The following is a 27,904-nucleotide window of genomic DNA, read 5'->3' on the forward strand; positions in this document are numbered from 1 at the left end:
AATATAAACACAAAAATGAGTTACCATCTAAATCCTAAGAGTTGTAGTGATCTGTCTAGTCAAAGTGTCTTTTGGGGCAGACCCAGGAGGGTGAGGAGTTTAAAGCAGTGATTCTCAACCTACTTACCATTGTGAGCCATATGTGCAGCAATCTGTGTTATATGGGCCACATCCACATGATATATATACTACTATATGGCCCTGAGGTTGTCACATGGGCTGCAGTTGTGTGCTGATTGTGCGGCAAGTTGAGAACCACTGGTTTAGAGTTTCTGGCCCTTCAGAGTTCAGACAGCCATAAGATTCAGTTTCTTCTTACCAGGGATTTTTATTCCCTTCCACTCCCCAAGAGTTCAAGATGATGGGATGAGTTCACCTGAATGTCTCCTCTTCCTGGGTGTGTGGGGGAGAAGTAATCAACAAAGTATTTTGTCCTCTAATGTTCCACAGTGGTTTGTCTGGTATCTATGGACCTTCTTTTGTTTGGCAGGAGACAACACCTCCTGTGGCAAACCAGCATTTCACACTTGGTAATGTTTCTGTCCTATGGGAGTTTATAGTTTCAGAGCAAACACTTTTACCGTTAAAGAGCAAACATATTACTTTATAACATGGGATATAGATATTATAAGTCATATTAATGCATGCAGCAGCATACAAGCATTTCATATTCTAAACACTAAATATGTTTTTTTAATATGAATACCAGTTTTGAGCAAAACTAATATATGGGTGACCCCCTCTGGTCTCCAGCTATCAGGTTGTCAGTTCTTAGTTAATGCCTACAAGAGCTGACATTTGGCCTACTAGTGTCATAGCCCATTCATTCTACCAGCAAGTATTTGCAAGTTGAGGATTCCCGTTTTCCAGTTAGTGGTGAAATGAAACTTTGTTCCTTTGCCCCTAAAGTAGTCTGCAAATGTGTCTCAGTCATGGCCATGCCATCTGTAATCAAATCACAGCATCCAGAGAGGCAGTGGTACCTGTATTTCTGATAATCATTCATAATGTCCACATTTTGAGTTTCTCTTGCTACTTAAAAATGTCCTCTTAGCTATGTTTTGGTCACAGAGAGTAATAGGTAATAATTGGAGATACACCAATCTCCTAGAACTGGAAGGGACCTCGAAAGGTCATGGAGTCCAGCCCCCTGCCTTCACTAGCAGGACCAATTTTTGCCCCAGATCCCTAAGTGACCTCCTCAAGGATTGAACTCACAATCCTGGGTTTAGCAGGCCAATGTTCAAACCACTGAGCTATCCCTCCCCCTAATTTTAGGCTACTCTTAAAAGAGCCTCTTTCACCTGAGGCAATATGCTCATATGTGCTCAAAGGTTCTGCTTTCATGCAATACGGTGTTGCAACCTCTGGGATTGCAGTGCCGCTCAGGTTTGGCCCTGCCCCCTGACTCTCATTTGTGTAAGTGGAGTTGTGACCTGGCTCATGGGATTTGCCACTCATTCAGGTTTGGCCTACCCTGACTCGTCGTCATGATGGCTGGGCTAAACCAGAGTAGCGCTGGGTCCTGAGAGGTTGCAGTGCCCGGAGCAGGGAGGCAAGCCCAGCTAGCTCCATGGGACAGGAGCTGCCACGTGACCCTTTGAAACATTCTGGTGACCCAAATTTTCTGTCTCAACCCATAGGTTGAGAAACCCCAGTTTAAACCGTTGGCATGACTTAAAAATCAGTACAGATTGGAGCTCCCACTCCATATGACAAAGGATTGTGAATCAACTCAGAGAACTGTACAAAGCAGTGTTACATTGCAAGTGCCTTTCCTCCTAACTGGAGATCATCTCAGTGATGGAAAAACTGTGGGTGGAGAACCCATTATCTCTTTTTCTCCACTTGGGAATCTTCAGAGAATGCCAACCCTCCTTCCTCATGCTGTTATGAAACTGCTGAAAATGTTATGAAAGGTGTGTAAAAAGTTCTGCTGCCAGTTTCTCAGACCTGATCGGCTTTTTGGTGTCTTCCCAGAGATACCTTTCCGTCAGCATGGATCTTCTCTCTTATAGGCATATTTTGCTCCTCCAATATCATATAACACTGTTGAGCCAAAATCTTGGAACCTTTGTGTGAGCCTAGGATATTTCAGGAGTTCAAATTGGTCTTGGAAGTATTTTCAAATGTTCTCAAAGACTAGAAAATCATCTGATAATGCATAGGCTTAAGCATAAACATCTTATTGATGTCAAGTTTCTGAAATGATGGGTCACTTTTTTTGTTCCTTAGAAAAATACTATAGATTAACTATCATTTGTGATTAAAATGTACCATTTAAATTTGTTCACTGTAAGTTCTCTTGAACCCTTATGTTAATGTAGTTTCACATGCTCTCTTTAAGGAGATGTGTCTTCGTAAACTTCAACTATTTGAGTTAGCATTTCAATTTGAATTAGTGGACCACATGTGTCTCAGCTACCTCCCTCAGTGTGAACGTTCATAAATGGGAATTGGTTCTCCACAACACAGGTTGTTTAGGAAAACCATCTCAATCAAACTATTCTTTTTCTTTGTTTCTTCCAACATCTTACAAGTACTTTTGAGACTATGGTAACGATGTAATAGATTATAGAGCTGTCAAATGAAATATTAGATATAATGTTAATATTCATAGCTAGATGTTGATGTTGTTTTTTCTTTTTTCTCAATTTGAAATTAATATTTATTTGACCTACAAAATAGGATGCATATTATTACCTCAGTCAAACTAGTACTTACCATAGGTCTTCCCAGCTTATTGTGGGGATATAAAATCCAAGTACTCTCTTATCTGTAAAATAAGGTTATATAAAAAAATAGTGAATTGTATTCATATGCTACAGCAATGCAGTCTGGCCTGTTTCTAGAAGTTTTTGGGGAGCTGTTACTGAGAAAAGATATAGGCAGAACTCAGGTTATTTAAATGAAAGTGAATTTGAGGAGATGAGTTTAATGTAGTGGGGAGGGGGAGGAAGTCAGCGAAGGTGTTTATGGAAGAGGAGTTCATGATCAAAAGTTCAGGAGATGATGTTTTTAGCAGCAGCATTTTGTTAATGTGAAAGGCAAAGAGGTGAGAAATGGGGAGGCCAGAGAGGATAGGTTGTACTAATCAAGTTGAAAGATGACAACACCATGGTTAGAAGTTTAAATAGTAGTAAAGAGAGGGTAGAAAGGATGAATTTTGGTGGTAGAGGAATTAGTTACAATACAAAGGAAGAAAACAAAATTCACAAAACAGCTAGGATACAATTTATTTGTATTACCATAGCACCTAGGAACCCAGTCATGGATCAGGACACCATTGTGCTAGGTGCCATACAAACAGAACAAAAAGACAGCCCTTGCCTCAAGAGCTTATAATCGAAGTATAAGACGAGACAACACATGGAGACAAGACACAGGTTAGTATAAGGAAACATTGAGGCAATATTGGTCAGCATGATAGGCAGTAGTATTAGTACACAAGTGGCTAACTGTGATCAATATTTTTATAGTCATCACAGCAAAAGTTTTAAAGAGATTTAAAGGAAAATAATTAAGTAGTTTTACAGATGTTTACGGGGAGCTTCTCCCACTCATGAGGAGCAGTATGGGAAAAAGCACAAAAGTACTTGCTGGAAAATTTGACAAGTGGCTGATGGAGGCTGACATTGTTGGGCAATCAGAGATGGGAGCCAACATTTTGATAGTGAAAAAGAGATTATAGAAAGGGTGATGGTAGGCCATGAAAGACCAGAAAAATGAAGACAAGCAGGTTAGGTATTATGCAATAGAAAATGGGGAGCCAGTGGAGGGATGCAAAGAGAGTGGTGACATGGTTGAAAGCAACGGGCTAGAATGATCTTGCAGCAGCATTCTGAATGGATATGAATGGGGTAAGATTGCATTTGTCAAAGCCAGAGAAAAGGCAGTAATCAATATACAATGTGATGAGAGTTTTAGCTGTGTGGATGAATATGAAAGGCTGTATCTTAGAGATGGGATGCAGAAAGAATCTGCAAGATTTAGATGCAGCCTGGTTGTGAGGACCTAATAAGTCGTCCAAGTTGAAGATAAAGATACTAAGATTGTCAACAGTGATAGAGGAAGGAGAGTGATTAGGAGGAGGAAACATGAGAAGTTGCTTTTCTGACATATTGCCTACTCATATTTAATGTGACAACCAAGAGTTCAGTGGTAGTTCCCCTGTGCAAATCAGTAGTCCTAAAACTGTTTGCATATTTACAGTATTAATAGATGTAATTGAAAGATAATGAATACATATGTAAAATGATTTAGTTAATGAATACCAGTGTTGTTAATTGCAATGATTGAAGGGTGGGTGGCATTTAAAATGTATAAGGGTACTGCTACTGTTTTCTTCCTTGTATTGATAAAATTTTGAAGAATAACTTCTGCAATAAATACAGCTTAGTAGTTTCTGCAAAATCTGTAGATTTTGCTTTAGACCTGTGAATCTTCACTTGAAAGAGTGCCTGTCTGATAAGTAATCTTCCCTTTTTATCCATTGTCTTTCATTGCATTTAGCATGTTGTTCCTAGTAAAATTAGTTACCAGTAGTTCCAGATTTAAATTTGTCTGCTTGTGTATGTAGATGCTGCTTTTCCCAGATTCTTCCTCTTTTTTGGTCCATCCTTGCATCCTCCCATTCTAGCTATGTTGCCAATGCTAGTGGCAACATCCATTCACAATGTGAGTACAGCTTGAGTTGGCCTATTATTTTTAGCCATTGAGGTTATATGTGGCATTCAATGTATAGGTGCTAATAACTCTTCCCTCGAGAGCAGCCTTTTAAAGGATAAATATCTAGCCTATTATGAATAGATGTAGAAATTAACTACTGTATCTTATAGCTGCTATTGCAGATATTCACATCCATACACAATTTATAATTAGATCATTTCAACCATGACAATCAACTTGTTTGTAGGTTTAAAAAGTAAAATTACTCTTCGGTTGTGAATTAATAAATTTCCAAATGCTGCCAAGTATGTTAGTCTACATAAAACCCAAACACTCAAAGTTATTTGATTCTTAATACATGAAAGCTGTTTGTTTAAAAGAATTGAACATTGTCTCCATACAATATGGAATAGTAGTAATTCTGGTTTTGGCTTTCATGTTTTAAAAAAAGCTCGACACAGGATGCTGTTTTCAGCCAGTTATTAGAAATTCTATTAAATGTTGATAAAATGAACAACTTTGCTAACCAGATGATTTTGCTGGGTATGCTAAGGGAAGTTTATATTAGTCTTGCAGCATTGAGATAATATAATAAAAACACGTACTGCCCTACTAAATCAGCAACTGTACCAGGACTGGGTTTTTTTGTTTTTTTCCCCCCCTTAGACTTGGAGGTATGCATCCAGATTGGGAATTTCCTGGTCACTTTCAAAATACTAATTTTGCCTCATTTCTGCCTTATTTATGTATAAGCTTCACATGTAACAAGATAAACTAAAAGGTTTCATTTAGAGACCTTTTAAAGTAGAGCATTTTTAAAGCAGGTAGGTGTCTCTACCCTAGTTTTCCATGAAACATTTTATCCATTCAAGCAGACTTTTAAAAACAGCTTGTTTTGATAGCAGCCTGTTCTCCTGTGGGCCTTCAGCCTTTGCTTCCTGGCAGCACCTTTGGTGCGAAAAGAGAGTGATCAATTGGGAGACTATCAGTGCCAGCATGCATAGAGTGATAAGTTAACACACCACTGGGAATTTCTAGTGCCCACCAAGATACTTCACTTCTAATGTGCTAACAAGCTCATTTTTCTACCTCTTGCCTCTTCAGTTATTTTTTTTTCTCAGAAGAGCTTAGAAGTTGAGTGCATCAGGCATAATGAAAAGCTCTGTAGGAGGGAGAAGCAATAACCCCATTTTTCTCTTTTCAGCCAAATAGAAAATTAGCTTCTGGTAATACACAAAGGCCAGTATTTTTTGTGCAAGGGGCACTGCTGTGAATCAAAGGACTCTATTAACTGCAGAAAATTCAGCAGCTGTGAATCTCCCCCAATGAAAAAAAGTGCTTTTCAACAAGTTGTGAGATATGTAGTATTATTTAGACTTCAACCATCAGTTTCATCCTCTACCACTTATATATAGCCTCTTAAAAACTGTGCTATATTAGTCTCCTGTGTTAAGGCTCAATACTGTGTATGTCCCCCAACCTAAGAACTTTATAATGGAGAGTTTTTTATTTCTTCTTGTCCTAGTGTTTCCATTATAATGTTTTCGGGGTAGAAATCTTCTGAGGTTCAACTATCTCAGTATTCAGAAAGAATTTCAAAAATTCCAGAGAGACAGTTGATTTCAATATTTATATGTACTCAAGTTGTGGTGTAAGCAAAGAATACTATGGAGCCCATTTTATTTGATGGAAAACTATTTTAGACAAAATGTATTTATTGATTTTGGCCACATTTTTTCTTAATTAGAGTAATTTACTCAAATATACTTCGTTGTAATTGCTTCCTGTGTGATATTTACATATAAGGATTATCACTACATAACCCTTTTAATTGCTGAAATATAATCGTGAAAGCCAGAAGAGTACCTAAAACGTATTATCTTCAGTCTTAATTCAGGTCTGAAATTTTATTGCTCATCGTAATTGAAAATGGCAGGCTCATCTGTTTAATAGCATTTTGTGTTTTATATATAGCATTTTACATGTTCTGCCTACTTCTCACAACACACCAATGAGAAAGATAGGTAGCTATTATCCCCATTTTACAGAAAGGAAAACTGAGACCAAAAAAAGTAAAATAACTTCCCTAAAAATACATGGCAAGTCACCAGCAGAACCAGGCTTAAAACTCAGGACTTCCAAACTGCCAACCCTCAATTTGTTCCTCCACTCTGTGCTGCCTCTTACTAAAATATGCAAACAAAAATATGTTAATGGAAATGTTAATACTTGCAAAGAGTAAATCATTTGTTAAAAATACACATGTTAAGGAGAGATGCTGTAGGAGTATTTTTTTTGTATGTTTATATAAGATATTTAAATATGGCCTGCCTAACTCAACACACTGAGTCCAGCTGGACAACTTTAAAAGTTGTGGAAGAAAAGGTTAACTGATTTCTCAGTTCAGGAACTATACGACATGAAGTCAGCATGGTAGTTTTTCTTGATAATTGTATGTTGCTGCCTGCTGCTCTACATTTTGACAGCCATTTCCATAGTTGCTTTCATGAACAGCAGAAATATTCTCTTTTTTTCTCGCTCTCCCTGTGCTAACAGCACAATCAGGCCTGCTGGAACAAGAAGCCTGGAGAGGGTTCTTCAAAAGCAACAACACTTCAAGATGCTGGTCTCCAGTCAATAATATCAGAGAGGGAGAATGTGGTGAAAAGGAAGTACGGTATTTTGCTGTCAGTGCCCTCCGACACTCTGTTAGCCAGTATTTAGGGGTCCTGCAGATTCTTTACAAATATGTCTGCTTTTTTTAATGGCATAATTGACTAGGTATTTTTTTCTGATACACATTTTAAGCTATGTATTTATCTTAACTGCATGAATTTGTTTAGGGATTATGGAAACAGTTATTTTTCATTGAAAATATATAGAATTTTTTTGAGAGGAGGAATCTAGTTTGTTGTTTGTTAATGATAGTTATTTTTCACAATATACCCCTACAAATTACAACTACAGAATTTTTTAAAACCTAATTTTAAACAGTATTATAACCAAGTCAGTTTGCTGCTTTAGAAAATAATCTGTAATCTTAGGTTGATTGAAACAATTTTGAAGTGCGTAAGAAAAGAAAGTAAAATTGACCCGAAGGCAACATGTAGCCTTATTCAAAGATATATTTTGCTTTAGCTTCATCGAGTTGTCGAACAGTATTATAATCGAAATAGCCTGAGCCATGAGGTACGCATCAGAATATAGCCCATCCCAATGTTAAGTAGGAGTTCAGATCCAGAGTTTAGGTTCAGATCCATCTCTAATTAAAAATTTTTGTACTGTATGCCGCACTATTAAACTATCATTTTATTGACTAACTAAAATAATGTTATGTAAAGATTTGAGAATAATTTAAATTAATCCAAAAATGCCATGCTTTCAGTGTTAGTAAACTGCAAATGGTCATTGAAATTTATAATATGCACATACATGAATAAATTTGCTAAAGGGAATAACATAGCTGAATTACTGAGTAGGCTTTAGTGTTTAGCAAATGTGTGATGTGACTTTAAGTTGATCCTTAACTCTTGGGTAAACCAGCTATGAAGAGAGAGCTCGATATCTGCAAACAATTGTTCAACACCATCTTGAGCCCACAACTTTTGAGGACTTTGCTGCTCAGGTTTTCTGTCCAGCACCCTATCACCATTTGCCCTCTGATTCAGGTAAGAAATGCAATAAAGAAATTGTCTTTCCATAGTGTTTAATGACACTTAAAATGCAGTATCCTTACTTATAAAATCTGTAAATGCCAAACTTTTTATGTATTATGAAGACTGATCATTAATCTGAAAATGTACAAAGTGATTTTATATTTTCATATTTGAGCAACTGTGTAGTTTATAACCACAGGAGAGTTGCCTTTAATTCCTTAGTTTGTTGCCTGACACTATGATTTGGCAAAATATTTTAATAGAGCAATCAAGTTCTATATTTTTACAATGAATGTTTATCACATGCTCATACTAAATCTCATAAAAATCTAGGTACATGTGACATTTAATCTAGGCTGCGGGCTGATGAATCCTTAAGTATTGTTCCTAGACCTTCTCTAAGACAGCTTTAGGGTGCTATCTTGCTGTAATGTGAAAGGTCAAATTAAAATGCCAACAAAATTTTGTATTCACCAACTTTATATTCTCAAAATATTAAGAAGCAACAAAATTTGTTTCAGATCCATTTTTTTTCTTCACAGTAACTTATCTTTAGAAGTCTGTTTTATAAGAAGGTACTGCATTTTCAGTTACTAATAAAAAATAATAATCAGTAAGAAAATGAGTAACTCGAGGCCTTCCTGTTCTGATGATGATTTCGTGACTCCTTATGATTATTTCATTTATTTTATTTCCCCTCTTTTAGATCATTAAATATCAGTTCTGTTTATCCGAAGGTAAGACAAAATGTCCAAAAAAAACCTTTGTTTTTATTACTTTTACTAAGGCACTAAGCTTTTAACCAAGTTGTATGCAAACTTTCCTTGTTACCCTTGTTCACTCTAAAAAGAATTTCACGTTGATTGAGAAATTTCCTCTACATTTTCTTCAAGTTTTTGTCTTTTACTAATTCCAGGTCTGCATGAAACACTAACAGTGGTTATGGGATTAGAATAACTAATGGTAGACACAGTTGTTGAACTAGTAACACTTTATTGTGTTGACCTTTTGTTTCTCAGCATGAACAAGTAGTACTGGATGGCAGTGGTGTGTTTTGTACCCTGTACTGTCTTGCATTGATGTTGGTAGATAATCCATAATGGTGCTGTAGGAGAGGAGAAGACGAAGAATTCATAACACTTGAAATTTTGTTGTTGATAAACTTGGGTAATTTTAATGCAAAGTAAATCAAAATGCCACCATTTGAAAAGCCATGATTCACACATTTGCAGTTGAGTAAAATCAGTTCAGTTTTCTACTTAAAACAATAGATAGAAATCAAATGAGATTAGAATTAGTAAATCAGTACTTCTTTATATTTGGTTTTCTGATTGCAAAATTGTCTAAGATCTACAGAAATAAATTCTAAAGCACATGCTACGTTGGTCCAGAAAAGATTAAGGACATCTTAAAAATACTGGAAAAGCTTAAAAACACTGAGATTACTATGTTTGAAAAGATAACAATAAGTAGGGGAAGCTAAATTTAAAGACAATAAATGTTAAACTGAACAAATAAGCTAAATACAAGAAATATGTTAAAGTGACATGTTTTTTACACATCTCTTAATCAACCAGCAGACTTGATTGCTACAGGATATTGACCTATTTGAGATTCAAAACAGGGTTCATAAGAAATTTAGAAATAACATTTATATTTACATTACTAGTGTTTGTTTAAAGAAAAGTACCCTGTGCTTCCTGTTCCCTAATGGTATTCAGTAGTTTTTCCACATAGGGTATGTCTACACTACCCGCCGAATCGGCGGGTAGCAATCAGTTTATCGGGGATCGATATATTGTGTCTCATCTAGACGCTATATATCGATCCCCGAACGCGCTCCTGTCGACTCCGGAACTCCACCAGTGCGAGCAGTGGTAGTGGAGTCGACAGGGGGAGCCGCGGCCGTCGATCCCGTGCTGTGAGGATGGGAGGTAAGTCGAAATAAGATACTTCGACTTCAGCTACACTATTCACGTAGCTGAAGTTGCGTATCTTACATCGACCCCACCCCCTAGTGTAGACCAGGCCATAGTTGGAGTTGCCTTCTCTCTCATGCGTGCGCTCTCTCTCTCTCTTTTGGTACTTATTCAAGCATTTGTTTTAATTTTATCTATTCACTTTCAGGTATCCCCCTGCACTAGCGAGTATAGTATGCATAATTTGTCTGGTGCATTTTTAGGGGGAAGTGGAGCATAACCACCTTCCTCTGAAGCATCGATTATCAAACGCTTAGTTAGACTAGTAGTCTGTTTTGGAATGGCAATTCCTGTGTTCCTTTTAAAATAATCTTACTTGATTTTCTCTAACTTCAGTTTGAACAAATACTTTTAAAATTTTATTTTAGGTTAAACATTTCTACTAAATGAACTATTTTTCCATGGCAATCTCAACGGGAATATTATAATTATTTTTGCATATGAGTGTATAAACCATGTGTGTACTGTATCTATTATAGACTTCATTTTTTAAAAAAAGTTACACAGTTTAATTTCTGCAAATAACTTGTATTAAACAAGTGTCTTTTTTATAAATATTACATATTTACACTGATAAAAACTATGTTAATACAAATATGATAAAGCACTATTGCCATCTGTGATCAAAGAGCCCTGAGTACTTGGTTCTTTTATTAAAAAATTGAATAGATTATGTAATCATTGTCTAAATAATCGTGGTCATTGAATGAAAATGAGTGCATCCTACACAGCAGTTACTTATTTCTGCTAGCTTCACATGTGCCAAGTAATCTGTAAATTATAAGAAAAACAATGAAGAAATCACTTTTTAAAATCAATTGGTTTTGAAATCTGGAAAATAACCAGGTACCAATTTGAGGGCAGATGGCTAAAACTAAATTCAGATTTTCTCCTCTTTATTCCAAGTAAATTAAGAAATTTACTGAACCCTCTTCTTGTCTGACAGAAGTAAATCTCACTGTTCCAGGTAAAAATTGAAATCCCAAACCTGGATTTCAAAATGCTTTCCCAAAAGGATTCTGTAAAAATCACTGATACAAATATAAGGCCTACACTATGTTGTTATGCCATTTACACACCATTAAAGCCAATGGAGTTATATTAGGGTTAAAACCATCATAACGGAGTGGAGAATTGGTCCCATAGGTTGAACCGTTTTTACATATAATTTCTCAACAACCTTAAGGATGCATCCTATCTCACTAACTGTTGTCTTTTTAGAAATTGAGTTAAAATATTATTGTATTAGATTTCTCTTAGAGTTTTTATATTCATTTTAAAATATATTGACATGTCTTAATTCTACTTAACCATGTGGGATATTTGTTAAATTTGATATGCTTGATAACTCAGGATATATAATCAGAATATCCAATTTTTTTAAAATGCTCACTAATTCCACAGTTTATGGCCATTCTTGACTAGAAGTAGGGGTGGATGAAGAGGGGTGCAAAATATTTTTAGGTTTTCAGTGTTCTAGGCCCCCAATTCCATTATTTTAATAATCTTATGGCAAATGTCTTTTTAAATCTAACCAAGATCCGCAAGACCAGTCATATGTTAGTATAACTGATGAAGATAGGCTTTATAAGTGCATACAATTTCACCTTTTAGGGGAAAGAAGATTAAACTTATAGAAAGCGTGAAGCTAAGAAAAAATCACCAACTGCTGTAAATAAATTTGTCCCTGACATCCTGTTGGTCAGTTTTGATGTGCCGAAGTTTTGCCCATATTTGAAAAACAGGGCAAATTGAACACTGTTGGATGATAAAATTGTGCTTCAACATACTGTAACTTTACTGAAGATGCAGACCTTAGAAAGAGCTGTTACCTTCATTATGGTCACTACAGTTGTTTCTTAGAAGGCGATAGCTGTGGCTGATGCTATGGTCTCCATCACCATAGTATCTCAGCACTTCCCAAGTATTTAAAAATTGAAGTAATCTCTCTCTCAGCCTATAGAAGAAATAGCTTGTTTAGCTTATAGGTGCTGGACTTGCAGAATAGGTGGACACACTAAAATGATTTTGTTTTAAGTGATCTTTTCCTGTGTTTGACACAAACAGAATAGAATGGCTATTTTGCCTTCATATTTGTCCTGCCTGTATCTGAGTCTTTGAATACAATAACCTGGGAGGTAGTAACAATAACCTTAGGTGAGCTAATACCGATCCCTAGAGTAAGACAGGTTTCTCTGATGCAGAGCAGGCCAGGATACTTGTCAATGTTAAAATCATGGATGTGGAAGGGCTTATTGACAATGTGAGGCTCAGATCTTTAGCTTGTTGCTGAAGAGTTTTTTCCCTTTTTCCTATTTTTCAGTCCAATGCCACAGACCATACTAGATAATTATGCTGATTCCTATAAACAGAGGGTTCCTCTAGCACAGTTCATTTGGTCACAGTATTGTGTCATGAGGTCAGTCTGGATCCTATGACCATTTAGCCCATCCCTGAACAGGCAGGAGCCTTTTGATCTCATAGAGAATAGTTTAGTGACTGAATGTTTCAAAACATTATTCACGTTCTTCCAGCCCTCTGTGCAGTAGATATGTATCCCAATTTACGTGTAAGGGAACTGGTGAATATCGAGGTTGTGACTTGTCCACCTTGGACAGAAGGCCATGAGATTTAGTATTTTAGTTATGGGACCAGGGATTAGGATGGAGGGACTAAGTTTTAATCTCAGTTCTTCCATTAATTCAATGTAACTTCATCTCTCTCTCTCTCTCTCTCTCTCCCCCTCTATTTTCCACTTATAAATGGTAATAAAGATGCTCACCTCTCTGTGGGAGGGGATTGTAAATTACAATGGATTGTGATGTTTGAAATTCAGGAGCAAAGGTATAGTAGAACTGCAAAGGTTCATTATTAAGGCTGCATGGCTGGCAGGGCTGGGGAGAGAACTCAGGAATTCCCCTGCCTATCACTGCTTTAGGTCAAGGTACTTGCAAGGATCATAATTATGGCTGTGTGTGACTAGAGTTTCCAGCCTCAGAAAAATTTTAATCTTTGATCTTTTTCATTCCAAATCTGAGCAAAAGACCGGAAATGCAAAATCTTCCCTAGAAAAGAGAATTTTGGAGAAAAAATTTGTTTAAGAACTGAAACAGAATTTTCAAAAAAATTCCAGGCCAGCTGCTCAGTCAGGCACTCTGGAACCAACCAACCAAAGTAGCCGGCCCCCTTGGAAGTTGCAGAGCCCGCCAGGTGGGCTGCAAGGGATCCTGGGCAACCTGGTAGGCTCATCCTGTGTACTGAATGAGACAGAAATCAAGTGGAAAAAACAGTTTGTGATCATATAATTCAAGACTATGTCTTAATACATATGCACAGAGGGCAGAATTAAGGTTTCATGGGCATCCTTAATTCTGGCATTTCCTAACTTTTGAGTGCTTTGCAACTTTAATAGTGTTCTTTTAACATAGTTTTTGTGTGTATAATTTACTAGGTTTTTAAAAAAGCAACTGAAAAAACAAAAACTTCATCATGTGGCATCATATGGATACCTATATAGTTAATCAGCAGTATTAGAACCTTTAGATCCACCATACAGACCTCTGCCACTTGAGCTAATGGAGTAATTGATAGCAGTAGCAGGTTGTCATCCTCTATGTGGGTGGGTCCAGCAGAGGAGGCATTGATAGCACAGGAGATGCTGGCTCCCTGTTGTCAGTTCCACTGCTTGTCCCCAGCCCAGCCCACAACATCCCAGAACTGCAACTGTAGGGAAAATCCAGCTTCACCCTTTCAGCCCGGGTCTGAAACATGTTCAGCGCAGATAAAATTTTCAGGGAATTTAGCTCCAAAGCTCTAGGAAGTCTCTACTGAGTATATGCAAACTGATTTTTCAAAGACTTAAAACTTGGGCAGATTATCATGGGGAGCAAAAAGTACATCCCTGCAACAATGACTCCCCACCACCACCACCCTACTAAATTTCTAGTGCTGTTCCAAAGCATAGGAGTACTGGAATTTGTCAAAAGATCACTGGAGTTTAACGTGAGCAAAATATATTTCTTCCTAGCCATCTTCTCAGAAATGACTGGACTGTTTTGGCTTAAACTTTGAAGAAAAATTCAGTCAAAGGCAGATCCCCAGCATGGAAAAATTACAGGCCAAATGGTTTTCAAGTGATAAACAACTAAACACAGGTTCTTATCGTGGGAAGTGTTGGATAACAGGTGGTGCAACACGCCTTGCCTATAGTTTCTTGGGAAAACAGAATTTTAAAATAGGGGTTATTTTTAATGTTTTAAAATTTTGGAGAGTCAGAATTGACCAGTGGAATGAGTTATATGTACGTGGATTCTATAGGAATTCATGAGGTCAAATATTGTAGATCAATAGCTCTTGGGTACACCACTTCAATCATTTTCAATTCATACAAAGGTGAAAGTATAACTATATTTCCCCATTTCTTACATCTAAATATATTTAGCAGTTGTAAAAATAAGCTTCTTTTCTTAAATAACTAACCAAAATAGCTTTTAAATTTGTCTTTAAAAAAATGAAAATATAACAATGAAAATTTTGGTTTCCAACTTTCCCATTCTCTTCACCACTAAAATAAGCACAACTGGCTGTGAATGGATTTTGAAGCTTTATTGTGATCACTGAATATCCTAACCACCTAGCCCATCATACTGCTTTAGTTTAACATGGTCAAGCATCATTCCTCTAAAAAAAAAAAAAAAAAGAAAAATGGGGATGACCCTTTGGTAATTGTCTTTCAAATTATTTGACATACCGTAATTGTTACTAAATCATCTCTTTTTCTAATAGCATTTTCTGCTTCTATTTCATTTGTCAACTAGGTTCTTTATTTTTGTTTAGGCTTGCTATAATTTGAATAAATATATAAAGATGGCCAAAATAATATCTAGGGTATGTCTACACTACGGGATTATTCCGATTTTACATAAACCGGTTTTGTAAAACAGATTGTATAAAGTCAAGTGCACACGGCCACACTAAGCACATTAATTCGGCGGTGTGTGTCCATGTACTGAGGCTAGCGTCGATTTCCGGAGCGTTGCACTGTGGGTAGCTATCCCGTAGCTATCCCATAGTTCCCGCAGTCTCCCCCGCCCATTGGAATTCTGGGTTGAGATCCCAATGCAAAAACAGTGTCGCGGGTGATTCTGGGTAAATGTTGTCACTCAGTCCTTCCTCCGTGAAAGCAACGGCAGACAATCATTTCACGCCCTTTTTCCCTGGATTGCACTGGCAGACGCCATAGCATGGCAACCATGGAGCCCGTTTTGCCTTGTCACTGTCACCGTATGTGTACTGGATGCTGCTGACAGACGCGGTACTGCAGTGCTACACAGCAGCATTAATTTGCCTTTGCAAGGTAGCAGAGACGGTTACCATCCCTATTGCACCATCTGCCATTGTAAATTGACGATGAGATGACGGTTATCAGTCGTTTTGTACCGTCTGCTGCTGTCATGGGTGCTCCTGGCTGGCCTCGCTGAGGTCGGCCAGGGGCGCATGGACAAAAATGGGAATGACTCCCCGGGTCATTCCCTTCTTTGTTTTGTCTAAAAATAGAGTCAGTCCTGCCTAGAATATGGGGCAAGTGTACTAGAGAACCAGAGAGCACAGCCGCTCCGTGTCAGAGCCCCAGAGATCCTGCAGAAATGATGAGCTGCATATCATTCTAGGGGGTGCCCCTGCAACAACCCCACCCGTTGCTTCCCTTCTCCCCCAACCCTCCTGGGCTACTGTGGCAGTGTCCCCCCATTTGTGTGATGAAGTAATAAAGAATGCAGGAATAAGAAACACTGACTTTTTAGTGAGATAAAATGAGGGGGAAGAAGCCTCCAGCTGCTATGATAGTCCAGGCAGGTCATTAAAGGGTGGGGGGGAGGAGTGCAGCCTCCCGCTGCTATGATAGTCCAGGCAGTACAGACTCTTTTCTTTAGACATGAAAGTGGGGGAGCTGATAGAGCTCAGCCTCCAGTTGCTATGATGAGGACGGTTACCAGCCATTTTGTACCATATGCCGGGAATGACCGGGAGTCATTCCCATTTTTACCCAGGCACCCCCGGCCGACCTCACCGAGGCCAGCAAGGAGCACTCACGGGCTGATGATGACGATGGATAGCAGTCATATTGTACCGTCTGCCACCGGGAAGGGGGTGCTGGTGTTCAGCACTGCAGCACCCCATCTACCAGCAGCATGCAGTAGACATAGGGTGACATTGAAAAAAGGCAAGAAACGTTTTTTTCCCTTTTCTTTTGGGGGCGGGGGAAGGGTGTAAATTGACAACATATACCCTGAAAAACCCGGAAAAATGTTTTTGACCCTTCAGGCATTGGGAGCTCAGCCAAGAATGCAAATGCTTTTCGGAGACTGCGGGGACTGTTGGATAGTTGGAGTCCTCAGTACCCCCTCCCTCCCTCCATGAGCGTCCATTAGATTCTTTGTCTTTCCGTTACACTTGTCACACAGCACTGTGCTGTGGACGCTGATTCATAGCCTGGAGATTTTTTCAAATGCTTTGGCATTTCGTCTTCTGTAACGGAGCTCTGATAGAACAGATTTGTCTCCCCATACAGCGATCAGATCCAGTATCTCCCGTACGGTCCATGCTAGAGCTCGTTTTGGATTTAGGACTGCATCGCCACCCGTGCTGATCAGAGCTCCACGCTGGGCAAACAGGAAATGAAATTCAAAAGTTCGCGGGGCTTTTCCTGTCTACCTGGCCAGTGCATCCGAGTTCAGATTGCTTTCCAGAGCGGTCAGAATGGTGCACTGTGGGATACCACCCGGGAGGCCAATACCGTCGATTTGCGGCCACACTAACCCTAATCCGACATGGCAATACCGATTTCAGCGCTACTCCCCTCGTCGGAGAGGAATACAGAAATCGGTTTAAAGAGCCCTTTATATAGATATAAAGGGCTTCGTTGTGTGAACGGGTGCAGGGTTAAATTGGTTTAACGCTGCTAAATTCGGTTTAAACGTGTAGTGTAGACTAGGCCTTACATGAAAGACTTAAAACTCTGAAGGGGAATTTAAGCTTGCAAATTGATAGCTATGACATCTGGAACACATTGCCAGTAAATTTATTATTTTAATCCATCCATTGTTGTCAGAATTAAATCTCATAAACTGCCATTATTCTTCACTCTTCTAGTTTTATATGTTCAGATGTAGAACATGCCTTATATAACATCTCTTCTTCAGTAAACCCAAGTCTGTTACCCGCATTTTAAAGTTTTTAGATTATACATAAACTTACATTTTCTAATGTCTTTTCTTCAGTAATTGTAAACAAAATATTATGCAACACTGGAGTAATACGTCAATCAAAATTGTACATTATTTTTGAAATATTTCTTTATCCAGTGTAATTGGTGGTTTTTCTTTTGAAAGCTGGTGAATGTTAGAATTCTCTTGACACTATAGATAAAACACCATGTTCTGATTTATCCTTTGACTTACACAATATAGCTCAAATGTTACACTGATATTTTCCCGTTTCATCTTTTCAGCTGATTCCTTTTTTATGCTAGGTGTAATTCTGAGCATATTAAAAATGTGAAACAGTGATGGTGAACAGAAGCCAAGTATCAAACTTCCATTTTTATTTTTCCTTTTAGGTTTTTTTAAGGCAGTATTGAACTGTTTTCACAAACCTTTTAAAAATAGAGTGATTGGCATGTGTTGCATTTGTACTAAATAAGACTGCTGGATCTAGGTGATCTTACAGAACTCTTTTTTTCTCTTTTTCTTTCTTTTTCCTTATAACTCTTAGTCGGTAAGTATAACTCCTGATTTCAGAGCTATTGCTTCATTATGCATACTAACCTGTCATTCTCTTTAACCTGTAGCATGAACAGCAGTTACATAATGAAATTCTATCTATTCTATCATCTGTGCTCATCCGTTAATGCCCTTCAACCTTTGTGGTTCATGTCTAGTGTCTCATACCTGTTACTTTTATCTTTTCTTCCCCCTCCCCCACTTGTGTCCACTCCTTCCTTCATCACTTCTTCATTCTCAACAAAGAAAGAAATGCTGTGATATTTCTTCTCCTTCTAAAACCTCCACTAGAAAGCACTGGCCACATCAAGGTAAAGGGCAAAGGCTTGAAACGGAAGGTCTTTCACGCTAGCTGTGAATGACATCCATGGTTTTCTGTTCTCTAATTCCCATGATTTGAAATGCTTTAATTCCTTGTAAAATGAGAGGAAAATAGAATTTCAAAAAACAAAGTGGGTGTGTGTTTCCCCACTTGCATTTTTTATAAGGCATAGTGAGTTAGGCACTATCGTACCATTCCAGATTGTTTGGCAATGCAGTACCTAGTTCATGAACAGAATTACTGTCACCAGCTGGGGAACAAATAAGACAGTGCCTTTTCCTCCCCTGTCACTTGGGTGGGTCATGTCAGTTTGAACAACATGGGAAGTACTGTGGTCTGTTTGGAGTAGGCAGATGATGTATCAGACAAGTAAAACATCTGAGTTGTTAAATCAGTTTGGTTTATGTCAATATGTTTAGGTACATACTTCTGACCTGAGTATGTGATTTCACTGACCACTTTAGGGCATCATCAAAATAAATTATATTCGGAGATTTATATGTGTAATAAAGTGATCCCCTTTATGCATTAAGCTTACGTTGAGGAGTGGTAGCCTCAGTTTTGATTGTTACATCTATATTGTAGAGAAGAGGCCAGGGAACGGGAAAAATACAGGTTGAAATTCTGGTCCCATCGAAGCCTATTCAAGTTCTACCTTTGATTTGAGTGGGATCAGGATTTCACTCATAATTTCTACAGGCCAAAATTATCAGTAAGGATTCCGGTAATGAGCTAAATCAATCTGCCAGGCTGTGCTAAAGTTAATTATAATTAGTTAAGTCTGTCTGTTAGAGTTGAGTGAATAATGGAGTTTGTGGTTTGCTGGCAATTCTAAAAATTCAGGAAAAATTGTTTTGAGTCGAAGTGAAAATAGAATTCCTTGGGTTGTTGGGGGGTATTGTTTTGTTTTTTGTTTTGTAATCAGAAAAATTGGGGGGGAAATGAATTGGATCAAAAACTAAATGTTTAATTTCAACCCCAATTTTTTTGATTTCAGACATTTTCACAGAAGCAAAGGCATAGATTCACAAAATTCAGGGGATGAGCAGGGGGAAGGAAAGGCCTCTTTTATAACTTAGTTCAGTGGTTAGGGTACTCACATGGGATGTGGGAGACCCAGGTTCAATTCTCCCCTCTGCCTGGTGTAGAAAAGGCACTTGAACTTCAGCATCTCCACAGTGCAGGAGAGTATCCTAATCTCTGGGCTATGGGATATTGTGCTGTGGATCTTTCTCAATCTGTTCTGTTGAAGCTGTTCCATTTATTATAAATAGTCACTGGACTGGGGACTTACACTTCAGTCATCTCCCACATCCTAGGTGAGTCCTCTAACTACCAAGCTATCGAGCAGAGGTCCCCAAACTCTAGGGCATGTCCCTCGGGGGCAGGGAGGAATGTTCGGGGGCATGGCTAGGGTCCAGGCCAGGCCCCACAGGGGATAGGGAGGGAGGGCCGCCCCACCACAGCTCGAGCCAAGGCTCCACTCCCACCCCTGCTCCCAGTGTCAGCCCCCTTATCTCTATCCACATCCCCCCCTCGTGGAGCTGCAGCCTTGCTCCTGGCCCCAGCTTGGGGAGGGAGCGGGCACGGACAACGGTAAGAGGAGGCACAAGGTAAAATGTTTGGGACCTCTGCTATAGAGTCTGCTAGCCTGTTGGTTGTCATTCATAGGAGCAATCCATAGTCATTGGGCCAGGGAAAGAGAGTGAGAGTGACTTGATAAGCCAGGTGGTTAAACCTAGAATACAGGAGATGCCAGTTCAAGTTCCTGCTGCAAATACTACTTAAATATTTATTTTTAAAAAAAAAAGTAGAACAGCTTTAACAGGACAGATTGAGAGAGCCCCACACTGGAATATCCTATAGCCCAGTGGCTAGGACAATCACCTGCAAAGTTCAGTTCTGCTGATGAAGTGAAGGGATTTGAACCTGGGTTTCCCATATGCCAGGAGAGTATTCTAAGCACTGGCTAAAGCAGCAGTTCTCAACCTACAGGTTGCATGCAGCCCAATTAGCACACAGCTATGGCTCAGCTGTTTTACTTTAAAAAAAAAATTGAAAATGTGCTGCTCTGGTCTGGCAGGGGGTGGGGCTGGCTGAGGGGGAGAGAGCATAAGGCAGCCTGCAGGAGCGTTCCTACCAGCAGGAGGCTGGTGAGTGCTCCTGGGGGGTGGGGGGAGAGTGGGTCTTTGGGTGGGTTGGGGGGGAGTCCTGGCAGTGAGGGGGTGGGTGCTGGAACTAGGGGTTTGCAGGGGTGCTGCAGCACCCCCAGGTTTTAAGTGGGGCTCTGCTCCGGGCCCGGTGCCTCAGGTCCTGGCTTCCAGTCCATGCTCAGCACTCCGCTCCAGGTCTGGTGCGGGCAGTCATAGCCACCAGACACAGTAGAACTCAGATCTCAGCTGCCTGGCCCCCCATGGCAGGGTCCGGGTCTGGCTGTGCACTCCCACACAGTAGGGTCTCCGATCTGTCTGCCCGGCCCCACGCAGCGGGTCTGGGTCCCAGCTGTCCGCTCCCGTGCCCAGCGCTCGGCTTCTGGCCCCGCTCTCTGGAGGCGTCTCTGGACACGGGGGCGCTGGGCATAGGGACTGTGGGGGCAGAGGTGTTGGGAGGGGTTTGCTGTGGCTCTCAACCTACAGCCCACGTAACGTCTCACAATTATAAACAGGTTGAGAACCCATTGGGCTAAATGTTATAAGGGACATCCTCTTCCCCATCCCTCCACATGTTTTGTTAATCTGTTACGTTGTTTACATGAAAACGCCTGAAATCAAAACAAAATATTTCAAGCTTTGACATTATCTAAACATTTCGAGTTCTTCAGTTTGGTCAAAACTATTTGGCAAATTCAACACATCACTGATAGCTTCAGCTGACCTGAAACTGCATTTTTTTGGCTAATAAACTATTCAAGGAAGAAAATTCACCCAACTCTGTTCATTGTAGATGCTTAAGAGGGACTGATGAACACAGTTATAAATCTCTGCACACAGAAATAATTAGAGAGAACGCAACTTTGATCCCGCATTTGTTACTTTTTCTTTGGCACCATTTTGTGAGAAAGGATGTTGAGGACGGAAGAGTTGGGTGGTGTGGTTTTCATAATGAGCTCTCGAAAAAAGTCTCTGAGCCCACTGAGGGTGCTCAGGTAATAAGTTGCCTTTTGTAATCTGAAATTCATCTTGTTCCTTTTACAAAGAAAATAAAACATGTAGCACATCCAGTTAGTAAGATCTGTTCAAGCTTCTGCCTTGTGTGTCTGGAGGAATTTGTCTTCTGATGCTTTTTACTAAAGATTAGGTCCTACCAATGGGGGCCCCTCAGTGATCCCCTTCTCCCAGTTCTGCCTTTTCAGTTGCTTTCCTAGAATTCACTGCATACTCACCAAGCTGTTAATCCTTCATATTCTGACTGCCAAGTGAATTTGCTTTCTCTCTAGTTATAGTGTGAATAATAACTCTCCATCCTTCAAGAAAGTTGTCCTGTTTGCCCTCCTGACAATGGGAATGGTGTTGCTCATTTCGGTCCTGTCTCATTGCAGAGACTGAGGTTTACAGAACCTTGTAGCCTAGACAGAATTTTTGGCATAGTTTTTTCTCTAGGGGTTAATTTGTTCTGTTGCTACTTTCATGTTCAGTGAAGTCTCCCACAGTTGGTAAAGGGTTAGTATATGCTGCGCACTGATGGAGTAGCTCCAGTTCCATCTGCTCTCTGTCTGTAGATTTCCTTGCTGTGAGTGAGGAAGACTGTACTAACAAGCTTGGTGTCCTCTGCAGGCTCTTGCCCAGAGACCCAGCCAGGCGAAACTCCAGCAGCAATGCAGGTGGATGGGACCGATTTAGCCTCTCCAATGTCTCCTCGGACTAGCAAGAGCCGAATGTCCATGAAACTTCGCCGCTCCTCTGGCTCAGCTAACAAGTCCTAAACATTAAGAAACCTGCAGCTTCCTAGTAAACAGTGATCAGCAACCCCCTAGTGCACTGACTCTGCTTTAAGTTAAAGGAAAATGTCCTTGATATGTGTCTCCCATAGCCAGCAAAGCCTTTTCCTGTACATTTATTTTAGACAGCGACACTGGAATTTTATTTGTAATTTAATATTTTAGCTTTTGTTATTTTTTTAATAAAACTCCAGGCTGCCATATTATTTTCAGTGTAGTTTCTTCTCTGCACTTTTTACCTTCCAGGATGATGATGTCTAAAGTAGCCACTTTTAACCCTGTTGTTAACCTCAAGCCACACACGGAATTGGAGACTGCAGTCTTATTACATTTTATTTATTGTGCCCCCATTGCAATTTTCTTTGTAACAGAAAGAAATAAATATGTACAATTTGAAATGAATGTACAATTTTAAATTGAAAATGCATTTGTAACGTCCTCCTCAAATGTCACAGATATTGTTAATGCACAGGATATGTACAGATTATTTATGTTATAAGAATAAAATACTTAAAATAAATGGTCTTTTAGCATTTCAGAGTTCAAATGAGAGAATTTGCTAGCAGCACCAACTCCTTCACTATATAATGTATCATTTCATAACTGTGCAGGTGATGCCATAACCTATGCCCAAATACCAGAAAAAAATCACTGTGCTGAAATTCTATTTATGCTTGGCTTCCAAATATTTTTATAATGTTTGCTTTCTAAGTGGTATCAATAGTAAATTCTAGTCTGTTCTGAAGCTGTGGCCTTTATCATCAAGCTGCTGGATCTAGATCTATATTACTCTTTCTTACATAAAAGCACTTTTCTGATGTAAATTCATTGCTACAGTAATGTGTACTTTTAAAGAAAAGGGAACATGCTCCAGGAGTCTGACCTGAAATGGTGGCTTTTTTTCTAACCATATAGGTGTAGATTAGTACACATTCCACCCACCCAGAGATATTTTCCTACAGGCGATGAAATGCTCACATTTGTTTTGAGTTGGGCATATTCTGTTATAATGAAATGTAGCATGGCATTGGTACTAACGGCATGTGTAAATATATCATAAGGCAACCATAGAAATATAAATTACGTATTGTCATTCATGTAGTATCTACAAATTTGTAATGGTTAAGAGAAGACATGCTATTTAATAATACAATAAAATTATTCTTACCACCTTCTTTATATTATTTATTCCTCTGCAGAGATTGGACTCTTGTTATTCAAATCAATAAGAGTGGCTTAGTCTGTTATCAGATAAATTAGAGGGTTTTGGAAGGGTTGGTGTGATGTGTGATTTTGTTTTCATCCTTACTAAATTTGGTGTAAATTCTTAGATCTCTAGCCTTAGCCCCTTGTAGTGCTTCCAACACACATCCTCTTAAAACTCTTCCCCAGAGCCACTAGACTAATATGCAGTACCTAAAGCAGGTCAAATAATACAAAGCACCTATGAGAACATCTTTCTGTGTGAGCTGTGTGCCCTTAGCTAGTTGCAGGAACAGCATTTGGTGGTCATTATATGGTTATAGTCTGTTCTTAGTTCATTATATTTGATTGTACGAGCAAAGATTAAGGCTGGTGGTGCAATAACCTCATTTATTAAGTGAGTTTCTCCAAGGGAGAATTTACTTTAAGGAAATTAATTAGATTTGTTTAACCCCCCCCCCCTTAGACTTTTGATACTTTTTAAAAGCCTTCCTGGAATCCCAAATTACCAAAGCACCTTTTGTTTCTCAACAGATCACTGCAAAGATGCACTTATGAAATAATAGCACCGTTCAGATAAGTTCTGACAAAAAGTGTTGTTGAGCTGGAAGTTTTGCTTCAGCAGGAGTTTTGTGTGACAGTTTCCCCCTGTTTATAGATTGACTCTTCTGAGTTCTTGGGCCAAACAAGAGAAACACCCCTCTCATGCATATTTGTACTCAGGAAAGTAGCATTGTATCTTTAATCTTTTGTTATACAAGTCTCACTACTCCATGTCTTCATACTTTATATTGGTTTATAAAGAGATACTAAACTGTGAAGAAATAATTACTGTAGAGGAAGCCAATCCAGCTATTTTAAATTGATTCTTCTGCTCATTTGAGAGGGTACAGGAGCTGATTATTTTAATCCATTAGTCTATACAAAATCACCTGCTAACCCATTCCCCAGCTAGCTTCAGGAAAAGGATTAGTTTTGTTTTAAATACTTTATTCAAATATCAACTTTGCCTAAGTTACCATCCTATTTTGAAATAAGTATTTGTATGCAGAGATTCAAGAGGAAATATCACTATCTTTGCACTCTGAATGTGATGTTCTAAAACATTCAGACAGATCCCTTCAACGTGAGGAAATATATTGTCAATGCACTTATTAATATAGAGAGAGACAAGGTGGGTGAGAGAATCTTATTTTTCAACAGGCCACTTCACCTTGAATGGTCCCTTAGAATGTGTGTTAACGACTTATGCTAAACAATCCGTTTCAACTTATATTTAACTGTGACATAGAGAACCTTTCCCAGACCTGAAGAAAAGCTCTTTGGGGCTTAAAAGCTTGTCTCTCACTAACAGAAGCGGGTCTAATAAAAGATGCATCATCCACCTTGTCTCTCTAATATCCTGGGACCCAGATGGCTATAATACTGCAAACTTAATATTATGTGTCAATATAGGAGGGGTGCTTATCTGCTCTTTAGCAACATCCTAGAAGGATTGTGTCGACTTTTAAGCTGGCTAATGTTCACAACATCAGTAGAAGGGATGGAGTTTGAGTTAATTGAGAAAGAGGGGATTCAGGATCGTAGCCGCTTGGAATCCTGGGCGCTGAAATGGATCGCTTACAGGCATCCTGTGTGATGATTTTGTACTGATGCTCTTTGCCCTGGATAGAACACAATACAAGGAATGTACCCATTTGTGTGTAGTGTTGGCCAAGCTAGCAACCCACTAAAATAGCAAGTTTTCCAACCTCCAGTTGTTAGAGAGGAGCGTTTTGTCTACACTAAATTTTCTAGAGTATACAACATACAGTGATCAGAAAATGCGCAAAGAGCTAACAAACGGTTAACAATTCATATTTTAATAACCAACAGCAGACAGTAGGTTAATTCTCCATAAGTATTGCTAGTTATATAGGACTTGACACTGACTTAATATGAACACTTAACTTTATGTACTTTAATACAGGATACAGCGAAGAAAACATAATAAATTATTAAAGTTGTGGAGCTGGGGCTTCTATTAAAACAGTTTAACTAAGCCAGTCTCCTTTTTCACGAAAAATAATACTCTTCTTTTTAAATAGGATATGCAGCTGTACTTCTATCCTGGGGGAGAGACTACAGAAGATTATTTACTTTCACTATCAGTAGCCGCTTCCCCAGCACTCCCCACAGCTAGCCCGAGGTTTTTATGTTTGGATAATTTTCGTCTTTTCAAGCATTATATAAGAGCTCTTCAAAATACTGTTACTAACTTTCAGTGGTAAGGGGGCCATGCCTAGATCCAACTCCCCAAATTTACTGAAAATATGACGCTTGTCACTAGTTCTCTCTCACTTTTTGGATTCACAGAATATACATTGCAGTCTAAGTCCATTAAGGCAGCAGGGATAATTCGTAGTCAACTTGTGGTTGACTTATTAAACTTTTGGCATGATGGCAACAGGACTTTTCGTTTGCTGCCACTTGGCAGCCTCTCCCCTGCCCCTTCCTGATTTTTCCTTTGTAGACATGTATGCACACACTGCGACTTTCCATAGGAATTACAGCTTGGATAGGATTCGTTTAGCTCACCGGTGGTTTTGAAGAATCCTATCAAATCAACTATTTAAACTACAGGAGAGTCATTAACACTGCAGACTACAACCAAATACACCCTTTCCCCCGGGGAGCACTAGACATTTCAAACACCAGTTTAGAGGGACTCTGCGAGGTGACAGTTCAGTCCCTATGAACGAGATTCCCCTGCCAGCGCCCGTGCCTTCCCATGCCCTCTTACTCATTAGCAGCCTGGTCTGACCGCCATCTGGAGCAGAAGGACCTGCCTGTTCTCCGTGGGGTGGCACTTGTTGATGTGCCTGGTGAGCCCCGGCGAGCTGAAGAAGGTAGCAGGGCAGTGCTTGCAGGAGAAGATCTGCTGCTCCCCTTCCGTGGCACTGCTCTCGGGCTGCACCATGGGCAGCAGCAGCTCCTCCCGCACGGCGTGCCACAGCCGGTGCTTGTCCCTGATGTCCGCCGAGGGGAAGTGGGCCCCGCACAGGTGGCAGGGGAAGGTGATCTGGCCCCGCTCCAGGGGGCTGTAGGCCGCCGGCCGGGGCGCCTCGTGGGTGCTGAGGTGCTTGCGCAGGTAAGCCTGGCGGCGGAACTTCTTGTGGCAGTAGGGGCAGACGAAGACCTCGTTGCCGCCGGGGATCGGGCCCGGAGGGGCCGCCTCCCTCAGCCCCTCGCTGCCCGCCCCGCACAGGGCGCTCTGGCCGGCGGACTTCAGGTCTCGGCAGCAGGAGCTGTCCGCGGCGCTGGGGTGCTGATCCTGCTCGGGCGGCGGCGGCGGCTGGCGCGGCCCCTCGGGGGCTGCGGGGCGCGGCTCGCTGCTGTTCTCCTTCCCCTCAGAGGGGCACGGGGCGCCCGAGGGCTTCTTGGCGCCCGGGCCGGCGGCGGGGCGGGGCTTGTGCCAGCGGCGGTGCGAGGCCAGGTTGGCCGGGCAGCTGAAGATCTTGTGGCACTCGGGGCAGCGGTACTCGACGCGCACGATGCGCGAGCAGCGGTGCTGGGCCAGCGCCAGCGGGTCCGCGTACTGCTCCTTGCACAGCTGGCAGATGAACTCGCCCAGCGGCGTGCGCCCGCCCGCGGGGGGGCCGGCCCGGCCCTCCGGCCCTTCCGCCTTGATCCGCAGCCCCAGCACGGGCGACGTGGTCACCTCGTCGGCGAAGCTGAGCTTCCGCAGGGCCTTGGGCTTCTTGGCCGGCGCCTTGGCCCGGGGCGGCCGCTTCAGCGCCGGGCAGAGCGGCTCCTGGGCCAGCCGGCCGCCCGGCGCGGGGAGGGGCGTGCGGGGCGGCAGCAGGAGCCTCTCGGCGGGCGGGAAGGACTCGGCGGAGGCGGGCGAGCTGAGGCAGCGCTCGAAGAAAGCCTTCCTCAGCCCCGCCGCGCTGCAGGCGCCCCCCGCACCCCAGGCGGCCGGTCCCTCGGGCGGAGTTGGCCGACAAGTGGCTGTCCCAGGAGCTGGCTCCGGGCTCGGCGGCGGGGCGACCGGCTCCCGCTCCTCCGGAGCGGCTTTGGGGAGCGGGGACACGGGTGGGCCGGCCAGCGGGGGCTCCTGGGCGGGGGGCACCTGCAGAGGCTGCTGGGGGTCCCTCTCCTGGCGGCGCACCCTGTAGGAGCCGCCCGCCCTCCTGCTCCGCTTCACCAGAAACCCCCGGGGCATCTTCCCGCGTGCGGGGCGGTGGCGAGGGCCAGGGCACCGGGCTGAGCCTGCAGCCCCCCAGGAGCGCTGAGCATCGCGGCGCCGCCTGCCCGAGGTGCATTTATACCTAAAGGCGCCTATTGTTTGCCAAGGCGTCATCCTCCCTTTAGCAAAGGGC

At 41.1% G+C, this 27,904-nt stretch overlaps 2 protein-coding genes across 6 annotated transcripts in view; one reads left to right on the forward strand and one right to left on the reverse strand.

Annotated features, from left to right (window-relative positions):
* Positions 1-22,687, forward strand: part of RALGAPA1 (Ral GTPase activating protein catalytic subunit alpha 1) — a 265,455-nt gene extending 242,768 nt beyond the window's left edge. For 4 of the 5 annotated variants that reach the window (XM_045013658.1, XM_045013659.1, XM_045013661.1 and 1 more), the window contains 2 exons: positions 8,212-8,336; positions 22,177-22,687. In XM_045013658.1, coding sequence (XP_044869593.1) covers positions 8,212-8,336; positions 22,177-22,325 — 274 coding nt within the window. In that variant the 3' untranslated portion in view covers positions 22,326-22,687. Of the gene's footprint in view, positions 1-8,211; positions 8,337-9,030; positions 9,063-22,176 lie in introns of those variants that run through there. The other variant, XM_045013660.1, reaches the window with a different exon arrangement.
* Positions 22,688-23,505: 818 nt separating this feature from the next.
* Positions 23,506-27,810, reverse strand: INSM2 (INSM transcriptional repressor 2). Its single transcript, XM_045013663.1, has 2 exons — positions 26,326-27,810; positions 23,506-25,207 (listed from the first exon to the last, which is right to left on the reverse strand). Exon 1 carries the CDS (start codon positions 27,745-27,747, stop codon positions 26,329-26,331), a length of 1,419 nt encoding a protein of 472 aa, XP_044869598.1. The 5' UTR covers positions 27,748-27,810; the 3' UTR covers positions 23,506-25,207; positions 26,326-26,328.
* Between the last annotated feature and the right edge of the window lie 94 nt (positions 27,811-27,904).

Source organism: Mauremys mutica, chromosome 4 (genome assembly GCF_020497125.1).
Source record: "Mauremys mutica isolate MM-2020 ecotype Southern chromosome 4, ASM2049712v1, whole genome shotgun sequence".
NCBI classification, from domain to species: domain Eukaryota; kingdom Metazoa; phylum Chordata; order Testudines; family Geoemydidae; genus Mauremys; species Mauremys mutica.

What these genes read in the sequence shown, in the direction of transcription:
- INSM2 (XM_045013663.1), bottom strand. Translation starts at nt 27,747, where the DNA reads ATGCCCCGGGGGTTTCTGGTGAAGCGGAGCAGGAGGGCGGGCGGCTCC.